At 37.9% G+C, this 24,507-nt stretch overlaps 1 protein-coding gene across 13 annotated transcripts in view; it reads left to right on the top strand.

The window, feature by feature from the left end:
* The window catches only part of KLF12 (Kruppel like factor 12), a 647,154-nt gene that overhangs the window by 468,381 nt on the left and 154,266 nt on the right, over nt 1-24,507 (top strand). For all 13 annotated transcript variants that reach the window (XM_037736798.1, XM_037736799.1, XM_037736796.1 and 10 more), the window contains one exon: nt 10,544-11,090. In XM_037736798.1, the coding sequence (XP_037592726.1) occupies nt 10,544-11,090 (547 nt within the window). The remainder of the gene's footprint in view (nt 1-10,543; nt 11,091-24,507) is intronic.

Raw genomic sequence — 24,507 nt, 5'->3', positions numbered from 1 at the left:
GTGGCAGGATCTCAGCTCACTGCAACCTCCACCTCCTGGGTTCAAGCAATTCTCCTGCCTCAGCCTCTGGAGTAGCTGGGATTACAGGTGTGTGCCACCACACCCAGCTAATTTTTGTCTTTTTAGTGGAGATGGGGTTTCACCATTTTGGCCAGGCTGGTCTCGAACTCCTGACCTCAGGTGATCCACCTACCTCAGCCTCCCAAAGTGCTGGGATTACAGACATTAGCCACTGCACCTGGCTAGAATCAATCATTTCTTAAACTAACAATTAACATATTGATATAAGGCAGTTGAATTAAATATTTATTCAAATATCTTCCCCTGAAATCCAGTAGATAACTCATTCAAACCAAATTCCAGGTTATCAGTGTAGGATATTTCTACATTTTTCCTTTTACTCTCTCAACTGTACTTTTAGAGGAGGTACGATTTATCTTTCTTTAGAATACTTTGCTTTACTTTTTTCTTTGTCAGTTTTATAAATTTACACTTTTACGGCATTTATGTTTAAGAGTTTGCCCTTGAACATGTAGAGTAAAGAAGAAGAATCACTGGGCTGAAAGCAAGGTAAATTATGACCATTGGAGCTCCTGCAAGACAAATATTGAAAAATAGGCCTCTCTTTTTAGTAATACAGAAGAATAGAGGAAAGTGAAATGCATGCTCCATTCAAAAATGGATGTGTGGTAACTTTTATACTTGTAGCAACAATAGCCAGAGTGGCAGGATGCTTGTTTTAAGAATAGTGCTCGTCTCTTAAAACCATTTTGTTTACTACTAATAAAAAATTGTCTTTACTGAGGGAAATCCAGGCACCAAAACTAAGGCATGTACCTACTATGCACTTCATGTTCCAAAGGAATTTGGCTCTTTACCTAAAATATACTGCTCTTTAAAATAATGCAATGTAACTTAAAAGCTCAAAGAATGTGGAGTCATAGAATTAATTTAATTCCCTTTTAAGGTAAGTGTCCTTAAGCACCTCCCATAAAAGGTACATGTTCAATTAATCACTAAGTCACATAGTGAAATTTATGTAAACTAATTTTCTACTGAGACACAAGAAACACATATGCTCCTATTTCATCTCATAATAAGACTGCTAAAGAATGACCAAAATCCCCAAACAATTATTTAAATCTATTTGTTATATGATTGTCATAATGGATGCACACTAAAGTGTGGATTGATGCAAGTTATTTATACTGTGGAATCAGAAGTCAGGCTAGTCAGTTAAAATGTATTCTGTCAACTGTTACATGATCTTCCTGTGGGCCAATCTAGTTCAGCTAGAAAGTGTAGTTATCTACATTTAAGAGAACATTGTTTTTAAATAATCATAAGAGATCCTTAAAGATGACTTGTTCGCCTACTTTTATAACATGTATTTATTTGGTTCAGTAAACACTATTCCTCCGCAATGACTGTATTTATAAGATTCTGTGTCAGAATATATCTTATGCTGCATTCAGTGAGTGAGGTTCCTCCTGAGATCGTTTTAGTAATAGATTAAGTTCTGTTTGGAATTTTTAGTTCTAACCAGAGGAAGTTCTACTCATTTGCTTGTCTCTCCTTTCTCAGTATTACTTAAAAGCACTTAATGCTATTAACCCAATCCTCACAACAGTTGTATGAGTTTGGAATTAACATCACACTTTTATAGATGGATAAGCTAAGACCTAGAGGATTTTAGTGATGATACCCAGATTGCACAGCTAATACGCAACAAGGATTGGTGATGAATCCAAGCCTTTTGTGTCCAAATCAAATTGTCTTTGTATAATATCACACAACAGTCTACAAAAACAAAGATTCTTGGACAGTTAAGCCATGAGCTATGTAATATTAGGCAAGACACTTTTTAATTATTTTTAATTGCCATGAAATTATTTCTCAAATGTTTGTAAAAGTAAAATGGAGCATAATGTATTTAAATGACAGATGACTAAATGGATAGATGGATAGCTGGGACCATCCTGTGTGTACCTGTGCATGCCCATGTACGTCAGCCCCATCTCTAAACATCCTTGGCGTTACTAAATAGGAAACAGTATGTGAATCTTGAATTTAATAGAATATTATGCATTCCTCCTCAATCCTGGCTACAAGAAAGAATCCCTGTAGGAGTTTCCAAAGATGGAGTAGTATCCAGACATATTTTTTTTCTTTTTAAATTCCAGGTGATTAAAATATATGACCATCATTTCAAATGCCTTTTGTTCACAGACAGACCATAATAAGATTCAGCTGATAGCGATAGATAATCATAAGAAACATATCTAGTACTCTGAGAACTAACAAGTAGGAGGTTTTAGATTCATTTGACATTCATTCAACAAAATGCCTAAAGCTGAAATTACATTTTAAGATGTTTATTCAGGAAAAACATTATCTGATTAGAAAACCTCAAATGTAATTCCCAGATCACCCAAAAAAACATGTTCATTAGAATGTTATGTGTAATATTTTACTGAGTGGTTTAAAGTGAGTAAAACTGGCTTTGAGAGTTTTGGAGAATAGACAATGTGACAGTATAATCCTTCTTATATTTATCTTTAGGTTTTCACACACATGGTTTTTAATGAAGTATATTGTTGCATTTATTTTTGTGGCCTTTTATATGTATTTATGCAATTATTTAGTATGTATTATAAAAATTTATGTTTTACAGTGGGCTTTTTCAAGGGATATTATATGATCTTTTGGAAAATGAAATTACTGTCCTCTTTGACATAAATCCAGTGTTCTTATACAAGTTTCCTGTTGTTAGAAGCAGGGTTTTAGCATGATAGTGTGAGTACAGTAAGCGTTCTTTCATACCAGGGATATCAACAGCAAAAATTCAGCTATAGACACCACTCCCAGACAAAGATTGTGATGGGCTTTTATCTAAAAACAAACAAAAAAACCCCATTTAGTTGACACTGCCATGTGAATTCATTAATGAATCAAGAACTGAGGAGTTAGTAAACAAGGGAAAAATTTTAGTATGGAATTCTTTGTCCTTTTTGCAGAAGTGTCTCTTCCTCATGCTTAAAACTTTTGACCCTCCTTTGTTGTTTCTCCTCTTTTCAGTGTTCTCATCCCCTTTGAGGCCATTTCCTGGGTGTCACACCTAGTATCTCTTCTCACTTTCTCTAATACGTGTAATTCTTTCGTTTCATTTTTCACTATTGTATTTTTCATTTGGGATTTTTTCCTTTGTATCTCCTTGGACTGTGTTCCCCCTGAGGCTATTTGTAGTGCCCCCATCCTGTCAGGACAACTACACATTTACAGATGCAAACCTCAGAACCAATACCACCTCCCTCCCCCCGCCTTTTTTTTTTTTTTTTTTTGGAGTCTTTTTTTTTTTTTCAAGCTGGAGTGCAGTGGTGCAATCTTGGCTCAGCAACCTCTACCTCCTGGGTTCAAGCGATTCTCTTGCCCAGCCTCCTGAGTAGCTGGGATGACAGGGATGTGCCACAGAACAAATGCTTTTGATTTTCTATTTCCTAAAAGTAAATAAATGAATTTCTAATGATGATTTCAGGACTGAGACTTTAGGGTCTTTTTTCTTCCCTAAAAGGAGAAACAAAAGTATGTACCATAGCTATTTTGAGACCGTGTTTTTGTAGTACTTCTGGCTTTACAAATATGTCAGTGTAATCTCAAGCTGGAATTATGGATGACTTTACCTGCCCCATGATCATTGTATAAGAGATTAGTGTCAGCTGTCAGGATATGCTGCTGTGTCAAAACTGTAAACAGATGAATTGTACAAGAAGGATTTTGTCCTCTTTATAGTGCTGAAGCATTATTTTTTAATGTGCTAGCTGCATTTCAACTGCTGCATATGAAAAAGGAACCTGGATCTATCTCTGTGATGTTTACAGATTCATGTGTAATTTGTAAAAGGTTCTAAATAAGGTGTCTTTGGTCCCAGGGTTTGTTTTATTCTTCTTATTTTTGTGAGCCTTTGCTCTATTCTGGTTTGAGCTCATGCAAAAGCCATGTAATTCTCAAGTGTCTGAAAGTATGTAGGGGTTGTTAATATTTGGCTTCACGGGTTTCTTATGAAAGCTAATATTATTCATTAGCTATAACCTTGTTGTTTATAACAAGATGTTGTTATGAAACATCTTAAGAGGTAAATATTTTCCTCAGTAAGGGATTAAGAAGATACCCACAAAAAGTGGACTTCTCTTCATAATTTAGAGGAGTCTAAGCAGTTTGCAAAGCTCAGCGAAACTTGGTGTCTCACAAGCAGGCTCTTTACAGATAAGCTGCACATTTATCAGCTCCTCCTCCTGTATTGTCTTTCTATTAAAGTCATCTTTCATTTACATTATGGAATGTTTCTGCATTGATGTACTCTTTACTCCTTGGTTTGTAGATTTATGTAGGAATATTGTGTCTAAATAGATAGTTAGGAGGAGAAAAAATTGTGGTGGAAATAATCACTGTTTCCAAAATAAGAATTTTGATACATTAATACAGTAAAAGGAAAAAAACTTATTAGAGTATATTTAATGTCAAACTAGTGGTGTTTAATAATATGTGCTTACTGATATTTTTTATTTTAATGGCAAACTAGTTGGTATCTTTTATGAAAGCAGCCTAGTCAAAGAACTTCTATGTGGGTATAATACACTAATAAACATTTTACATTTTTCTACAAAGAAATAAAATGATAATGCTGAAACTGAAATACTGTTCTAGTTACAAGAGTAGATAATGACAATAGTTTTTTGTAAATGTAGTTCAATTTATGGTGTTTGTTTTTTCTTTTGTGTGTGTGTGGTTTAAATACAGGTTTACAATTTTTGTCCACATCAGACCTCATTTCAGAGAGGACTTGAAGCACTTTACAAAAATGCACAACATCAAATTGAAAACACACATAAGTAAAAATCAGATTCAAGGAAAATGTAAATAAAGCGATTTTTAGTTCTGAACAAGGGAACGTCAGCATTCAGATACACAGTCTGGAGAAGTGATTTTCACCGCAACTGCACACTGGAATCACTCGGGGATCTTTTAAAATGGATATCTGTGTCCCAGCCCTCAGTGATTCTGACTTAGTATGGGCTGTGGCCTGGGCATTGGGATTTTTAAAAAGCTAAGTGATTATAACTTGCAGCCAAGGTTGAGAACCACTGGTTTCAGTGGAGCCTTCTGTTATTAAAGCGAAATTACAGATTTAATTGTGAACTTCACAGCAGGGAGAGCAAAAAGGAAAACTTGATCAGTTTCACAATACACATTGTCTCAAAGATGGGAACGTTTCTCTGCCTCTGAAGTCTGCAGAAAAATCACTGAAACATTTTTGTGGACAGTTGTGTATGCATGCATCTGTTTCTTGGGTCATTTATATGCATTCATATATCCCTTTCTATGCAAATAGACTCATACTGTATTTGTTCTTCTGCAACTTGCTTTCCTTTTTTTAAAATTATTCTTTTAAGTTCTGGGATACATGTGCAGAACATGTAAGTTTGTTACAAGAGTATAAACGTGCCATGGTTTGCTGCACCCATCAACCCTTCATCTACATTAAGTGTCTCTCCTAATGCGGATTATCCCTCCCCTAGTCCCTAACCCTCCCGATAGGCCCCAGTGTGTGATGTTCCCCTCCCTGTTTCCATGTGTTCTCATTGTTCGATTCCCACTTAAGAGTGAGAACATGCGGTGTTTGGTTTTCTGTTTCTATGTTAGTTTGCTCAGAGTGATGGTTTCCAGCTTCATCCATGTTCCTGCAAAGGACATGAATTCATCTTTTTTTATGGCTACATAGTATTCCATGGTGTGTATGTGCCACATTTTCTTTATCCAGTCTGTCATTGATGGGCATTTAGGTTGTTCCAAATCTTTGCTATTGTGAACAGTGCTGCAGTAAACATGTGTGTGCATGTTTCTTTATAGTAGAATGATTTATAGTCCTTTGGATATGTACCCAGTAATGGGATTGCTGAATCAAATGGTATTTCTTTTTCGAGATCCTTGAGGAATCGCCACCCTGTCTTCCACAGTGGTTGAACTAATTTACACTCCCACCCACAGTGTAAAAACGTTCTGCTTCTCCACATCCTCTCCAGCATCTTTTGTTTCCTGACTTTTTAATGATCACCATTCTAACACGAGATGGTATCTCATTGTGGTTTTGATTTGCATTTCTCTAATGACCAGTGATGATGAGCTTTCTTTCATATGTTTGTTGGCCGCATAAATGTCTTCTTTTTGAGAAATATCTGTTCATATCCTTCACCCACTTTTTGATGGGTTTTTTTGCTTTTTTTCTTGTAAATTTGTTTAAATTCTTTGTAGATTCTGGATATTAGCCCTTTGTCAGATGGATAGATCGCAAAAATTTTCTCCCATTCTGTCGTTTGCCTGTTCACTCTGATGATAGTTTCTTTTGCTGTACAGAAGCTCTTTTGTTTAATTAGATCCCATTTGTCCATTTTGGCTTTTCTTGCCATTGCTTTTGGTGTTTTAATCATGCAGTCTTTGCCCATGTCTATGTCCTGAATGGTATTACCTAGGTTTTCTTCTAGGGTTTTTATGGTTTTAGATCTTACATTTAAGTCTTCAATCCATCTTGAGTTAATTTCTATATAAGGTGTAAAGAAGGGGTCCAGTTTCAGTTTTCTGCATATGACTAGCCAGTTTTCCCAACACCATTTATTAAATACGGAATCCTTTCCCCATTATTCGTTTTTGTCAGGTTTGTCAAAGATCAGATGGTTGTAGATGTGTGGCATTATTTCTGAGGCCTCTGTTTTGTTCTGTTGGTCTATATATCTGTTTTGGTACCAGTACCGTGCTGTTTTGGTTACCGTAGCTTTGTAGTATGCTTTGAAGTCAGGTATTTTATTTCTCCTTTGCTTATGAAGCTTAGGTTGGCTGTATATGAAATTCTTGACTGAAAATTATTTTCTTTAAAAATGTTAAATATTGCCCCCCCTGCCCCCGTGCCGCCCATTCTCTGTTGGCTTTTAGGGTTTCTGCGGAGAGATCTGCTGAAATTTCTGCGGGTAACTCAGCCTTTCTGTCTGACTGCCCTTAACATTTTTTCCTTCACTTCAACCTTGATGAATCTGATGACTTTTTGTGTCTTGGAGTTGTTCTTCTCTAGGAGTATCTTTGTGGCATTCTCTGTATTTCCTGAATTTGAGTGTTGGCCTGTCTTGCTAGGTTGGGGAAGTTCTCCTGGATAATATTCTGAAGAGTGTTTTCCAACTTGGTTCCATTCTCCCCGTCACTTTCGGGTACACTAATCAAATGTAGATTAGGTCGTTTCACATAGTCCTATATTTGTTCATTCCTTTTCATTCCTGTTTTTCTAACCTTGTCTTCATGCTTTATTTCATTAAGTTGATCTTCAGTCTCTGATATCCTTTATTCCACTTGATTGATTCACGTATTGATATTCGTGTATGCTTCATGAAGTTCTCATGCTGTGTTTTTCAGCTCCATCAGATCATGTAAGTTCCTCTCTAAAATGGTTATTCTAGTTAGCAATTCCTCTAGCCTTTTTTCAAGGTTCTTGCCTTCCTTGCTTTGGGCTAGAGCATGCTTCTTTAGCTCGGAGGAGATTGTTATTATCCACCTTGTGAAGCCTACTTATGTCAATTTGTCAAACTCATTCTCTGTCCAGTTTTATTCCCTTGCTGACGAGGAGTTGTGATCCTTTGGAGAAGAAGAGGCATTCTGGTTTCTGGAATTTTCAGCCTTTTTGCACTAGTTTTTCTTCATCTTCGTGGATTTATCTGCCTTTGGTCTTTGATGTTGGTGACCTTCGGATGGCGTCTCTGAGTGGATGTCCTCTTGATGTTGATGCTGTTCCTGTTTGTTAGTTTTCCTTCTAACAGTCAGGTTCTTCTGCCGCAGGTCTGCGGGAGTTTGCTGGAGGTCCACTCCAGACCCTGTTTGCCTGGGTATCAACAGCAGAGGCTGCAGAACAGCAAAGATTGCTGCCTGTTTCTTCCTCTGGAAGCTTCATCCCAGAGGGGCATTCACCAGATGACAGCTGAAGCTCTCTTGTATGATGTGTCTGTTGACCCCTACTGGAAGGTGTCTCCCAGTCAGGAGGCATGCAGGTCAGGGACCCACTTGAGGAGACAGTCTGTCCGTTAGCGGAGCTCAGGCATTGTGCTGGGAGATCCACTGCTGTCTTCAGAGTCAGCAGGCAGGGACATTTAAGTCTGCTGAAATTGTGTCCATAGCCATCCCTTCCTCCTGATGCCCTGTCCCAGGGAGATGGGAGTTTTATCTGTAAGCCCCTCACTGGGGCTGCTGCCTTTTTTTCAGAGATGCTCTGTCCAGAGAGGAGAAATCTAGAGAGGCAATCTGATTACAGCAGCTTTGCCGAGCTGTGGTGGGCTCTACCCAGTTTGAACTTCCCAATGGCTTTGTTTACACTGAGGGAAAACCGCCTATTCAAGCCTCAGTAATGGCAGACACCTCTCCCCACTCCAAGCTTGAGATCCCGGGTTGACTTCAGACTGCTGTTCTGGAAGTGAGAATTTCAAGCTAGTGGATGTTAGCTTGCTGGGCTCCATGGGGGTGGGATCCATGGAGCTAGAACTTGGCTCCCTGGCTTCAGCCCCCTTTTACAATTCTGTCTCGCTGTTGTTTCAGGCGCCATTGAGGTATGAAAAAAAAAAAAAAAAAAAAAACTGCAGCTAGCTTGGTGTCTGCCCAAATGGCCACCCAGTTTTGTGCTTGAAACCCAGGGCCCTGGTGGCATAGGCATCTGAGGGAATCTCCTGGTCTGTGGGTTGCAAATATCATGGGAAAAGCATAGGGCCAGAATGCACTCTTCCTCACGGAACTGTCCCTCACTGCTTCCCTTGGCTAGGGGAGGGAGTTCCCCAATCCATTGCACTTCCTGGGTGAGGCAACACCCCACCCTGCTTTGGCTCGCCCTCTGTGGGCTGCACCCACTCTCTAACCAGTCCCAGTGAGATAGGCCAGGTACCTCAGTTGGAAATGCAGAAATCACCCATCCTCTGCATTGATCTCACTGAGAGCTGCGGACCGGAGCTGTTCCTATTCAGCCTTCTCTTTTATTAGCTGTTCCTATTCGACCCACACCTCTTTTATTTGCTTTTTAAATGTCTTTGAGAAGAGTAAAAAAAAATTATATCTCAATGTTAGCACATAAACTGAAAATCTTGTCATTTAGAATTTCATACAGTAGATATTTTAGATGATTCACTTTGTTTCTAATTCATATGTTTTTGTAGGTAAGTAACCAAGTCAGCTAAGAAAAAGGAAAAAAAGTATGCAAACGTCAACCCATTTCCCATTTTAGCTGATCTTGGACCATTACTTAAGTATTTTCTTTTATTTTCTCAGTTGCTGAGTGAAATGCCCTTGCACTCCTATTTTCTGTTTTGAATGGAGCTGTAATTTATATTCTATTTTAAAAAGGCTTTAAGAAGCATATTTTGTTTATTTTTAATGTATGCTGAAGTTTTAGGGGGAATAGCAAACCAAAATCTTTTCTTAAATGAGAATCAAAATGAACCAATTTAATATCATTTTAGGTATTATTCTGAAAATGTGAAAAAAAGTTTTTGTTCCTCATATAATAGAAAAATAATGTCTATGTTAATCTGGTCAAACAGATAAAACCAAAATAATCAGTATAGTCTAATTCTGTGTTTTTAGGCTAGACTGACACTGCCAATAGTACTCTTGTGCCGTTTGGGGACTTGTAAGCAGACATTTAATAAATGTTTGTTAAATTAGTGAATGAATATATATATATATATAGATAGATAGATAGATGTAAACTTATATTCATGCCAAATAATAAATAGCATGCTGATCACAAATCTTGGAGTCTATTATTACCAAATTTTGCTCATTAAAACTTAAAAGGATGCAGGTGAACTTTAACAATATTATCATTATTTCAAATTAAATGAAAATTTATAGACAAATTAAAATTTTCAGAATATTTTTCTTAAGTTATTTCCTAAAATGTCACTTGTAGTTGTGTATGTTATTTTGAGAAAAATTTTTTCATACGTTGTCGATTAGCTACTTATTAGAAATGACTTCCATTCAATACATTAGTGATCAGGTGTTGGAGGGTGAAGAACTTTATGCCCTTTTTTAATGTGCAGAATATTCTGAATCTGGTATGGTAACTCTTGCACCAAGTATGAACATAGAAATGTCATAGTGGGTTTTCCCACTATTGTTGCCAGGTGGTCTGTTTCCGTATTGTGATAGTGTTGAGTAAGGGTTAGAGTCCTAGAGATTCCTGTGGCCTCTTTTCTCCCGCATTGAGCACTGATTTCATAGTATTTGTCTGTCGCAATAGAATGAAAATGTCTTTATGGTAGAGGCCTTGTCTTCTGTGTTGTACTTTTGTGCCCTCAGTTTTAATCACAGTGACTGTCACTGAGCAGTCCTTCACATATTTGGGGAATGAATAAATGTCCCATAAAAATAAGAGAAAAGTTAATAAACATTCAAGTGGTAAGCCATGCATCAATACAATGTGTGATAAAGATAAATATATGTTCCATTTTTCTCCCCACAGTCTCCAAACGTCCACAACTATCCCAATATGGAAGCCGTTCCCCTGTTGCTAAATAATGTGAAAGGGGAGCCCCCGGAGGACTCGTTATCAGTAGATCACTTCCAAACACAAACTGAGCCAGTGGACTTGTCAATAAACAAAGCCAGGACGTCCCCTACTGCCGTTTCATCCTCCCCAGTTTCCATGACAGCGTCTGCCTCCTCACCTTCTTCAACTTCAACCTCCTCATCGTCTTCTAGTCGTCTAGCCTCATCCCCAACCGTTATCACATCAGTATCTTCAGCGTCATCTTCGTCAACAGTATTAACTCCAGGTCCCCTTGTTGCCTCTGCATCTGGTGTTGGAGGCCAGCAGTTTTTGCACATTATCCATCCTGTACCGCCTTCAAGTCCCATGAATTTACAGTCTAACAAACTGAGTCATGTTCACCGCATCCCCGTGGTGGTACAGTCGGTGCCTGTTGTCTACACAGCTGTAAGGTCACCTGGAAATGTGAACAACACTATTGTCGTGCCGCTTTTGGAGGATGGGAGAGGCCATGGCAAAGGTAAGAGGCATGAACAAAGTCTCGATTGATTTCAGCACTAGAGGTCACTTCATTTTTTTTACATTGAACATTTTTGCATTGTATGCAAACCCTACATCTAAAGAATTTCTGTGTAGAGCAATGCAGAGAGACACTAGCTGTTCAGTTTTCAAGGAGAGCAGTTTAGTGGGAACTCACCCTATGTTTATGTAACTATATGCCAATTTTGCTTAGTGTATTTTTATTTACCATAGGTCACATAAGGTCAGAATTCAGACATCTAAGTTTGCAAAATAATACTTGCTTTTAAATGCTCATCTTTAAGTGCTCAGTTGGAAAGGGCAATCTGTGGTTAAACATGATTGCTTATGAGATATAGATTATAGATTATAAAGTGTAAATTTTTTAAGTAAATCAGGATATTTCTTTGTTGGTTAGTTGGAATTTATTTAGGCGGTGATAATATAAAATGTTGTGAAGTTGGCAATGCCTGGAATCTAATCATTCACTTTTGAGTAACCTATAAATTAACTTGCCGTTAAAATAATTCTAAAGTCAGGTGTTTGACTGTAATAGTATCATGTAGCTTCTGTTATTAACTTATAAGCCTAAGCCATTTTAAGGAACAGGATGACTCAATATAGTGGAAATATTTCAAGATGCAATATTAATATTCCCTTCCAGGGTCTAAAAGGCAAGAAGATACTTTGTCACTTGACTATATGTAATAATCACTAGTTATTTAATTAGATTTGATAGTTATGCAGCTGATCATGAAGTTATTTTCTACTTTTAAGTTCTTTTTTTCCCCAAATTTTACTAGAACGAATTATAGTGGCATCATGCTGTCTTTTCTTTCTTTACTACCTATGAATCTAAAAAAAAAGCCAGCCCTCAATAGAAATGCAAAATGCCCATAATCAGTGACTCATTCCCTTTTAAAGTAAATACATATGTATATATTTTTTCTTCAGAGCCTAGAAGTAATGATGGATTAAAATTCATGTTGTATTACTTTTTGCTTTGACACTGTATTACTACTGAGGCCTGTAATTAAAATATGATCGATGAGTACAGAAAACACTGCCTCCTCATAAAATGCTAGTAAATGTGGTCGTTTTGGTTCTTGTATAAGGTGGGAATAAATACATAGAAGTAACATTTGATTGTGAACTTACAGAAATTTTTGCAGATATGAATTACAAAATTGTGCATTCATCATTAGCAAGATATTGTTTTATCTGCAGTGAGTTTTTTCACCGCACATGAAATAAGTTTCACCTTCCCAGTTTAACCAAGTTAAAATCTGATGATTCAGAGCATCCAGGCATTTTAGACTGCAAACTTGAGATGCAGACACTCCTTGCTTACCTGGTAATTTCTTTCTTTTGTTCTCTATTGGGCCAGGAGCTAGTCCCACCATCCTCTAGTGAAAAGGTGGAGGAAAAAGAGGAATTAGGGAGCCAGACCCTCTTTGATATTGCTGGCACATCTGATTGAACTGAACCAATTAAATTTGAATAGTAATAACTGCAGGCCAAATCAGATATTTATTTTCTTTTACAATTTAGAAATAAGATGGTAATTTTTTTAAGAATTAGGAATTAAAATTTAGCAAAACATGCAAACTTGCATATTATTTTATATATGTGTGTATGTGTACACAATTGAACCCAATCTTTGTGTAAGATAAAAATTGCTTTATTGTAAAGTTGATAAAGATATTAATGCTGCTCATGACCTTTCATACAATGTTGATTCACTAATGAAAGAAACAAAAGTGATATATTTTTTTTGTTTGCCATGATCGTTTTGTGGGATTTTTATTTTAAAAGTATAATATATAAAGTATATTGCTAAAATTTAATTTTCTGGAAAAGGAATTATTGCAGCAGAACTTTTAAGACTCATGCTATAATTTGATCTCTACATGAATATGTTTGTTTCATGCAGCATTCGTTACTCAGCAGTTTTCTCATATCAATAACAAAAATTTAAAGCAGCCAGGCGTGGTGGCTTACGCCTATAATCCCAGCACTTTGGGAGGCCAAGGAGGGTAGATCATGAGGTCAAGAGATTGAGACCATCCTGGGCAGCATGGTGAAACCCAGTCTCTACTAAAAATACAAAAATTACCTGGGCATGGTGGCGCACGCCTGTAGTCCCAGCTACTTGGGAGGCTGAGGCAGGAGAATTGCTTGAAACCATGAGGCGGAGGTTATGGTGAGCCGAGATCGTGCCATTGCACTCCAGCCTGGGTAAAAAAAATTTAAAGCATAAATCCTGTGGACTGTGCTATGGTCATTAGGAACATGGGATTTTGGATCAAGGATGTATGCATTAGAACCCTAGCTCTGTCACTGACAGCTGTGTAAATGGGAAAGTCATTTAATCTCATTAATTCTTCATTTATATTAGTGATTAAATGGGGATAATAACATGATCTAGCCTAGAAAATTATTGGGAAAATTAAGAACATATAAATGTCTAGCATCAATTAATTCTCAATAAATGCTTGAAATTACTTATTATCTCTCCCAAAAAATATCAAAATCAATAATATTAAAAAAAAGTTTTCTCTTTTTGATAAAAACAAATATGGAGGAACAAAAACTTGTTGAATTTTAAAAAGCAAAACTGCCTCAAGACATTGGTATGGAACTGTTTCTCAAAGTTTTTACTATGACAAATTTTAAGGGATGAGAGTTTGACATGAGAAATTATCTGAGGACATCCCATATTTTCTATTTTTATTAGTTTATACTAAGTTTTTATAATCACCATATTCTACAAATGTTGCTATAGCATTTTATAAGTTTTTTTTATTGCGTAACTGATTAATTAGGTAATAGTAAAACTGTCTAGAAGAGGAAGCCTGCCTACCTCACAGAATGAATAAAAGAAAGGGCATTTCAGTAATTCCTCAATTCTTTGTTTTGCACATATGCAGCTGGGCAGTGAGCCAACAATGAAGGCTGAGAATAAAGGGAGCCCCCATTTCCCTTCCTACTTAAGATGTGTATTTTTGGTATGGATGAGCAAAGGAAAATACAGTAGGGAAGTTGAATTTTCAAAACACTAATAATAAAAATACAAAATGTAACACTTAAATATAGATCATTGCACTGGCTAGTTACTTTTAAAGTTGGTATAGCGTATCTGGTCTCTGATGGAGAAATAGATTACCCTACATGTCACATTACATGAAGGACTGTGAAGGCGCACGTCTGTGTCTAAGCTCACGTGTCCTGTCAATTGAATCATTTCTCCTTTCAGCTGTTATTATTCGTCTATCATTATCAGGCATTTTATTGACACCAAAGATACAGTGTTGGACAAAGCAGATGTTGTTTCTGTCTCATAGTGCTTACAGTGTAATGAGAGCTACTGACACTCCACAAGATAATCATAGAAACAAATAGCTGATAATTGTGGACAGAGGTGGACTAAAAATAGACCAGCCAGGGAGTTGCCCAGTGGAATGGCTTTAATTATAATCGCAAATAGGGAAAGCTGTATTTGACCAAAGTATTTTCATGTAGGATGTCATGTTCTAAGAAGACCTGCACTTACTGTGGTGCTCAGGGGATGGGGAGGGTTTGGGGAATGGTGGGGTGAAACTTCCACCAGGGATACTTGACTAAGGACAGAATGGCATGAAAAGACTTTTTTTTATAAACTCCTTCCTGAGAAGTGTGAAAATGACTTCTAGTGAGGCAAAACCTCAGCCTTTCCAAGTATGTAAAGAATAGTGATCTAAAGCAGTGGCAGATTGTCAGCTAGCACAGAACACCCAGACATCTCCAGTGGGCATTGGATGTAATATGTGATACGAAGAAAAATGGATGATGTTCTAAAAAGTATATTAAACAAACATAATTTAGAATTGAGCTATGAGAGGGAGGACGTCAGAAAACGTCCTGAGGAAGACATTTTTCCATATGACACCAAAGGATAAGCAGCAGGTAGCCCCCCACAGTGGTGGTACTGGGAAGTGCAGGGCTCTCCACAGAGACGAGAGTTTTGTTACTGTACTATTAGGTTGGTGCAAAAGTAATTGCATTTTTTGGTCAGTGGAATGGCAAAAAACTGCAGTTACTCTTGCACCAACCTATACTATGGGATCTGAGACATGGTATTTATAAACCGGGCCCTAAACGGATTATTTGGCCTCACAAAAAACTTTCAATCCTTCTTGGGTAAGTTTGTGGCACCTAACCTGGGAGGCATTCCCTAGCTTTTACAGATATTTAATAGCAGAAAAGCTTTCAGCAAGCTTGTCCAACCCGCAGCTGTGTGCTGCATGCAATCTAGGACTGCTTGAATGAGGCCCAACACAAATCTGTAAACTTTCTTAAAACGTTATGAGACTTTTTGGCAACCTTTTTTAACTCATCAGCTATCATTAGTGTTGGTGTGTTTTAAGTATGGCCCAAGATAATTTTTCTTCTTCCAATGTGGCCCAGGGAAGCCAAAGATTGGACACCCCTGGCATAGATGGTCAAGACAGATGACAGGCAAAGTTGTTCTTAGTTCATTGTTGACTTTGCCTTGATGGAAGAGCAGGTGTGTTTAGGATGCTCCTTCCTTCCAATATGCAGTATGCATTTACTTCATACCAACCACATTTCTAGGAATTAGTGTCCCAAAATGAGCAAGTCCCTACTATCAGGGACCTTACATTTTCGTAGTGTAGAGACAGTTCATGACTATCAGGTGGTGTAAGTGCTGTGAAGAAAAATAAGGCATGATAAGGAAGATGGAAAGTTAATAGGAGAAGGCACAGTATTCAGTATAAGCAAGGAAGGCCTCTCTGAGAAGTAAGCTATGCCTGGAAGAGCTGGGGGAAGACCTTTGCACAAAGAGAACTGCAGGTTCAAAGAACTCTGAGGCATGAGTGAGTATGGCCTTTGTGAGGAGGAGCTGCTAGGAGGCTGGTAGAACTAGAAAGGCTTGGGTAGGGGGAAATGAAGGATCTGGTAGATTTCCAAGGCAATGCTGTGCAGTCTTTGGTTTTGTTTTAAATATGTTGGGAAGCCACTGGAATCAGAATGTGCAGGAGGGTGACATGATCTATTTTACCTTTTACAAAAATCATTGAGCCACTGCATGCTGTGAAGAATATGGGGAAGGAGCAGAACTAGGAAGAACTAGCCGGGGGGGCGGGGGGGACTGCTGCCGTGTGGTTTGGATGGTGGGATATGAGGGAAGGAGAGGAAGTTAGGATGAAGTCCAGGATTTGGCTGAGCTATTGTTCTCTACCAAGATGACCAAAGTGGAGTGGAGAAGGGAACGTATTAAATTTGATATGCCCGTTCCACATTTGAATAGAGAGAGCTTGAGTTGGTAGTTGGAGAGTGAGCCTGGAGCTCAGAGGAAAGAGGAGACAAATTTGGAGAAATAAAATTTGGGAACCACTAGAGATCATCTCAGGAGATCCAAATGGAGAAGGAGAAGTGTGGAAGACTGGGCACTTTAGCATGATGGGGTTAGAAAGTGAAGAGGGATGGCCGCAGTCAGCTCGGAGACCCATCTGTTCACGAGAGTGGAGGAGTGTTAGAGAGAATGCAGGTGGGAATGTTTTCCAGAGCCACTTTTCAGTGGTGTCCAGTGCTGCGCAGGGACCAAGTAAAATGAGGACTGAATAGTGTGGACTTGGCCAGGGAGTGTTCATCGTTGACACTGACGGGCAGTGTGCGGGTGGAATGGTGGAGAGAAAAGACGGCCTGAAGTAAGTTGATGTTCAGATGGGCGGTGGGGAAGAGGAGATGGAAAGTCTTTGGAGTAGTTTTGCTTTAAAGAGTTATAGAGAAATGGAATGAGAGCTGGAGAGGCATTCAGGTTCTCAAGGGAGGGGTTTTAAAAGAGGGAGATAGCATAGCAAGTTTATATGCCATCAAGAATTATCCTACATCATTATCTTCTGGTTTTTGTTTGTTTGTTTGTTTTGTTTTTTGCATTTCCTTTCATTTTCATTGTGTATCTTTTCCTAACAATTTTGTCAACATAATAACCTGGCTTTAGAATTCAGATTAATTACTGTAAGATGCAGTATGTCTACAGTACAATATAAGCAATAACATGCAATTAAGGTCTTCTATAATTCTTCCTGCTCTAGAATCATCCATTTCCAACTCTCTACTGGATTATTAGCAAACAAATAAAAATGTAAAATTTGAGTTCTGTTGATAATTACAAAAATGATACCAGAAATTATATAAAGATAAGATCAACATTTTTTCCTTCATTGTCTAGTGGAATGTACATAGTAACTGAAAATAAACTGAGTCCAAAATAATCATTTTGTCCTTAAGGGGCATTTTTTACATTTAAACGTTAATAGATATTACATATTGGAAATTCAAGATACATAAAAGGTAATGTCAGCCAGACGTGGTGGCTCATGCCTGTAATCCCAGCACTTTGGGAGGCCGATGCCGGCAGATTGCTTGAGCTCAGGAGTACAAGATGAGCCTGGGCAACATGGCGAAACCCTGTCTCTACCAAAAATTAAAAAAAAAAAATTAGCCAGGCGTGGTAAGCATCTGTGATCCCAGGTACTTGGGAGGCTGAGGTGGGAAGATCACTTGAGCCCAGGATGTAAAGGTTGTAGTGAGCTGAGATCACACCACTGCACTCCAGCCTGAGTGACAGAGCCAGATCCCATCTCAAAAAAAGAGTTAATGTCATAGCCAGTCTGTGATGATCCAATTAAAGATCCAGGGAGTAAAAAACAAAAGGATGCTTCTCCTCCATTCCGTACCTGAGCCAGCCCTTCTCCATGTTGGTAGAGGAATAGTAACCTTGATGCCTGGGAGTGAGACTTGAGCAAGGACCTGATTTATCAGTGGCTTTGAAACCATCAGGGCCTGCAGAAGCCTTGTGCAGCCAGATGGGTATTTTACTTTGCCGAATTTTCTTTCCTAACCTCTCTCCCTTTCTTCTTTATTAACTTATGTAGATACGCTGTTACTTCTCCCCTTTCCCCACATTTCTGTCTTTTCCTTAGCCACACAAAAGCAATGAAATGTTCACAGGACAGTAATAAAATAGATTGCTTGAAGGAAAAGGACCCTGCTCTGGTTTCCTACCCAGCCACATTTTGTTTCATGCAAATTTAACACCAGCAGCAGAGTCTACCAATATTTTAGAAAACGTATTTATTACATTAAGACTTTTATTGGAATAGTGTCATACTTGAAAAATAACTTATGATAGGTCATAAGTGCATTATTTCTTCTTGAAATAATCATGTGATTAGATCCTTGAGTATGAAGTACTTTTTCCCAAAATACCTGAGAAGGGCATGTTGATACTGCTGTTAAGAAACCAATCCGATTTGGGTGTGCAGTTTCTTTGGTCTCCTCCGTTTAAAGAATGCTGCTTTCTTACTATATTTAGATGCAGACACACGGTGAAGAATCCTCCACAAATGTGTTATTTTCATAGCATCCATTCAGGAGTTTCAAAGGGATGTGGCTGTGGACTCATTTGAAATACACCCCGTTTTCTTCCTACAGGCTGTTGCTTTTCTCAGCAGCCTACAGAAAGAAGCCACAAGTGTATTTTTAGTCTCAGGCTGGTTATATTTGTGAAAGGAAATATAGTCATTACAGAGATTGCTGCAAAGCTCAATGGGCATCATGACCTTAGATTCTGTCCCATTGATGAAACTGGAGTTTACTCCCATGGAACTTCCCATTTCAGGTCTCTTTGTCTCACTAATTTTCTTCTGTCATCAGCTTTCTCACTGTTGATGTCTTTGTTTCAGGTCATGAATCCTTCCTGCACCCAGTTGTTATAGACTTCGTTCATGTCACAGACTCACTTCTTCTGTCCACCTTTTATGTGACTGTCCGCTTTTGTTCATCATTTGGTGGAATCCTGGAGTCATCTGTCCGTAGGACAGAATAGTCCTAGGCAGCTGACCTATGATTATGTGTAAAGTTATCTTTGCTTCCCTTGATGAATTGATTCTATTTACTCTCAGTGCAGTGGCACAATCTCGGCTCACTGCAACCTCCGCCTCCCAGGTTTAAGCGATTCTCCTGCCTCAGCCTCTTGAGTAGAGTAGCTGGGGTTACAGGTGTGTGCCACCACAACCAGCTAATTTTTGTATTTTTTAATAGAGACAGGGTTTCACCATGTTGGCTAGGATGGTCTTGATCTCTTGATCTTGTGATCCACACACCTCGGCCTCCCAGAGTGCTAGGATTACAGGCATGAGCCACCACGCCTGGCACTATTTCCTCTTAAGTATGGTGACTACTAGCCGTAGGTTAATACTTCAATTCAGAATTTGATTTTTATCAACAAATTATCCTGTTACTTATGGTCTTTACTTTTTTAATGTTGCTTATTAGGCAATGGGACTGGAATAGTGATGATTTTTAGTTTATGATGATTAAATACAGGCTTTGATAAGACTTCATTGTTTACTCTTATGGCAAAACAAAGATAGGAACTTGTTAAATAGTGAGAGAAAGGCAGGCAGCTCATGTTTTTGAAAAATTGAATTTTTACTCTGAGTTCAAAACCTTTTTTTCCTACAGATATACTCATGATTTGTGGTTTGTTTTTACCTGATTTTCAACAAGAAGTAGAAACTTCTCTGCATTTTTTTCCACTTCTGGGCATGCACAAGAGGTTGAATAGATTCCATCAAAAAATTGGATTCTTATGCTCTTATTTATCTGAAATGCCTACAATCTGTCAATTCCACTGCTTCATCTGGCGTAGACTGGGATAGATCTAAGATTCAATGATGATAACTGGTACATGGAGGAGACAGAAACTGCCTGTGTTGTTCTCAGAGAATTAGCAGAGAAGAGAAAACTCTAAGCTCCTCTTAGACTGTAAAATGCCCAGAAATGAGTTTGATTAGCTCCCCTCGCCTCCTTGCATTTAATAGTAAATAAAAGTCCAAAGGAGAAAAGCGGAGGAAGAGAAGGCCTGGATGCCTAGGACGTTTCTTTTAAAAGGTAGATGTTACTTAAGGAAGTGGAGATAAAGAGAGTAGCTAAAGCAAGAAGAGGTTAACAAAATGGGCTTTGTTTTCATTTCATTATAAAGTAATATTAGGCGCTACTGAATAAGGGAACCTGGCACACTATTTTATTTGTTAGGTCAAGTTTCTCCTATACTAAAAAGACCTAGTTCATGTTTAAAGAAATATTTTTATGCTTAAATTATATTTTACTAGTATTCTCATGTAATCTACATACTTATGTTTTCACCAAACTTGAAAAGTTTTCTCTAATAATATTTAGTACATTGAATTATTACCTATTGGATTTTGATGTGTAATATCTTTTACTTCCCTTGTGAATAGTTCTATTTAAAAAAAAATTTTGTTCTATCCTGGAATAATGTTCTTATTAAATATGCTTCTAATTTCATATAGTACAAGTGTTGTTATGCTACAAGGGAATTCTTATTCTACATAGTAGATTGCAAGTATTTGTAGAATTCTTTTGATGCTATTTTGGCATCTATACTCACAGTAAGAAATATATACATATATAAAAACATATTTAGTAAATAGATACTTTTTCATTAGTAGAAACAAATGAAAGAAGGAAGAATATAAGATCCAAGAAGGAAACTTGGTCTTAGAATCATTACCAGCAGTTTTAAATTGACTTTTTAATAATTTACAACTCTGTGGCTGTGCTTTCTGTTTCCTGTTTTTTTCTTTCTCCCTTAATAATTATTTTTCTGTTCCAGACTATGTTACTATTTTCTCAGCTCTTTCACTCTGCCTATGTTCCTTTGTTAATGGGGAATTTGATTAACTGGGTATTCTGCTTTGTATTCTTTAGAAAACAACTAATTGATACTTGTCCTTCTATCTAATAAATGAGAAAGAGCTACCAATTTACAGGGTGATGATCACATACTCAGTTCTTTCTCCACCCACCTTTATGTAGGGGAAATGCTGCTTTGATCATTGGCCAATTGTATGTGTTTTTCACAACCAGGCAGCCTTACCATCGTTTTTTCTTTTAATAATTAGTTCATTTATTCAACAAATGTTTTATGGGCAATTTACATGCCCAGGAATATCTCTTAGTCCTAGCTATGGCACTTGGAGAAATTCTTGTTAAAAGTCAGCTCTAGTGTACAATAGACCAAAATGATGATCACACTATGGGTCATTTTCGGGTGGAAATCAGTTCCGTAGTTCACAATGAGTGGTTTTAAAGAAATGAAATAGAATGGAGTAGATTGAGAAATCTCTGAGAGTGTCACCCAAATAAGGTTTATTCCATGAAATTTTTTAACTTGTTTACATATATGCCAATGTGGTACTGTGGGCAGGCGTAATGTGGTACATGTGCACTGATCATGCTGATATACATATTTCTTACTGTGGTTTCTGTCCAAGCAGTTTCAGAGAAACTCCACTGGATCTCCCCTCTTTCACTCAGCCCCTTCTCTTTTCCTTGCCCTTTCTGCACCTCCTTTTCAAAGTACCCTCCTCAGTTCTAACACCTTTTATTCTCTCACTTTCCCTCCATTTTTCTATCTTCTTCCTTTTCTCAGTTGTTTTTCTCTGTCTCCCTCCACTCCTCACCATTCTTTTTCTGAGTTGATTTTTCTCTTTCATGTCAACCAAATCACCTTTGCAAAAAGTCCTGTATTATGGAACCATGAGACCCGTAATGAAAATGACAGTCTTTGTATTGCCATCTAGTGGCAGAATTTTAGAATGACATGAACTGAAAGGAACTACAATCTAATTATTTTTTCTACCATGCCCCTGGATTTTTCCCAGCTAGCTTAGTATTGTAATACAGTGTGGTGAATATGACCCTTTTAAGTAAAACTCAAACCTGAATTTAAGACCTACATTATCTACTTTATTTTTAGAGCTCAAGTGTACGAAATATTTTTTAGGACTGTATTTAATTTGGCCCCCCCCCCAAAAAAAAGGCTTAACTTCGACTCGCTTATCACACTTCCCATCATGTCTATTTGTATGTGACTCTATTCAATGGAAACAAAAATGCTGCGTTCTGTGTACATGTACATAGTGTTTTTTAAAACTGTGAATTAGGTTTGTTGGCTAAATAGAAGCATATGTATGCCAACTTGTGTGCTACTAGGAAGTTCTGCTGAGAGGTGAACTCACTGAGCAAGGATACCAATCCCCTAGAATGTCATAGAGAGAAAATAAAATTAAAATGGGCCAGGCGTGGCAGGTTCTTGACAATAATTTCAGCACTTTGGGAGGTTGAGGTGGGCAGATCACTTGAGGTCAAGAGTTTGAGACCAGCTTGGCCAAAATGATGAAACCTCATCTTTACTAAAAGTACAAAAGTTAGCCGGGCATGGTGGCATAGGCCTTGTAATCTGAGCTGCTCAGGAGGCTGAGGCACGGGAATCACTTGAACATGGAAGGCAAAGGTGGTTGCAGTGAGCCGAGATTGTGCCGCTGCACCCCAGTGTAGGCAACAGAATGAGACTAAAAAAAAAAAAAAAGAAAAGAAATACAGTGGACAGTTATGTCTTGGGACAAAGAGTTCGGGAAAACAGAATGTAGGAAAATTTAGTAAAACTGAGAGAACTAGGAATAGCTCTGGGAGAATTCATCACAGAAACTGTCTTTTCAAATACTAGGCTCTTAGGATTTCAGTAGGAGCATGGTATAATTAGAAGAAAGATAATTCTTTCGTAGGTATGTGGATTTCTCAGTTTTTTGGGGGGAGAAAGATCTAGCAGGACTTGGTTAACCTATAGTAAGAATAAGCCCCTCTGCTGAGAAGAACTAAGGTGCTTATATAATGTGCTTTATATTGTTATAAATCCTCATTTCTAAAGTAAAGAGGTTGTGGTGGGGGGGGTCTCCCAGAATTCTTCACAAAAATTTAAGCTCCTTGAAAGTGTCATTTAAGCCTTATTATCTAATATTTCCCCAACATTGTGTTTGACACTAGTAAATGCTCAATAAATATTTATTGAATGAAGATTTGGATGAAGAAATGAATGCATTAATGTAGGCTGCTGCAGGAAGAGTGTTTCGTGTGAGATGTTGAGGAATGCCGTGGCCCGTACAGGCATGCAGTCCTAAACCCTGACCATAGAAGAAACCTTCCCATGGTGAAGTAGAAGGCTGCCAACACACGACATGGTAGCCAGCAAGCCTCCGCACATCCTCACAGGCCGGCTCCTACTTCCCCTCCATCTCAGTCTGTTGCCATTCCACCATATGTCTCATGTCCCAGCCATGTTGCATGGCCCTTCAGCTGACATTCTACCTTTATCCATGTAGGCAAATGGAAGTCTTTTCTTTCTCTGACAAAAGATGTGGTTCAAATGCCTTCTTTTGTGAAATAGTACATACCAAATTGTAAGGCAAATCATACACCACCACCTCCCCCCCACAAACACACACACGCCATCTTTTCTCATTGCCTTACTACTGCCTTCTTCAACATCTGATGTACAGTAAACACTCTTAAGTGCAGGATGAGTGAATACCATTGCCAAATGGTATTCTTACTGTGGTATGTCAGTCTATAGTTGCCTGGTACTTGAATTTATTGTTTCTGCTGTTTCCCAGTTTATTTTGTAGTACTTAATGTTAAAGAATAACATTTGTGGTACCTTACAGATACTTGATGTGATTTGGGTTTTAGTAGTGTCTGGAGGTGAACCCCTGTGGGTGAGAAATATTCTTATGGCTTCCAAACAGCATTAATACAAAGATATTGCTGTGTGAAAACTATAGTCAGTTCTTATTTATTCTTTTACTCTCAGGTAGAATATTTTACCTGTGAAACTAGGATAAAGAATAGCTTTGACTGGATCCAGGCAATTAATAGAGTCTGCTAGGTTTCTTCTATAATAGTAATGCCAATTTCATTTCCCAGTCAGGGCGAAACAAATTATGCCTCCTCCCCCACTGCAGTTAACTGCGTCAGCATCATGGTGCCGTAAAATTTGAAAACTGTGGAGTATGGGTAATCCCACTATAAATTGTAATAAAAATTACCTCTCCAGACTCTATATTCTCTCCATTAAGTTCATAGACACTGTCTCTTTGTACATAAAGTTTTATGAAATAAATCGACCATTTCTCCTGTCCTTACCAGATAGCAAGCTGTTTTGATTTAAAAGCTGATAATGGTACAATCAGCTTTTGGTGTTTGTAGAACATTTTAAAAGCATAAATTTCCTTTAACAAACCTTAAGTAGAAGGAAAATGCTACTTTTATTTGTACTAGAGAGTTAAATATCTCTGTGAGAAAGAATAAATGATGTAGTTACCATGGTGGGCCCATTTGTTGCATCCATAAAACAAAGATTTGGTTTCCCTCCTCAGATCTCTAATCTTAAAAGTGTATTAAGTAAAACTCAGCATGAGTCTAAGATAGCTTTATCTGAATTGTTTCCAGTATTCTGTGTTTAGAAGCAATTTTCGATTTCTTGATTG

This window comes from Cebus imitator, unplaced genomic scaffold (genome assembly GCF_001604975.1).
Source record: "Cebus imitator isolate Cc_AM_T3 unplaced genomic scaffold, Cebus_imitator-1.0 Scaffold29, whole genome shotgun sequence".
Lineage (NCBI taxonomy): Eukaryota > Metazoa > Chordata > Mammalia > Primates > Cebidae > Cebus > Cebus imitator.
Note: the sequence above shows the minus strand (reverse complement) of the source record. Positions and strands in the feature narration are given on the sequence as shown.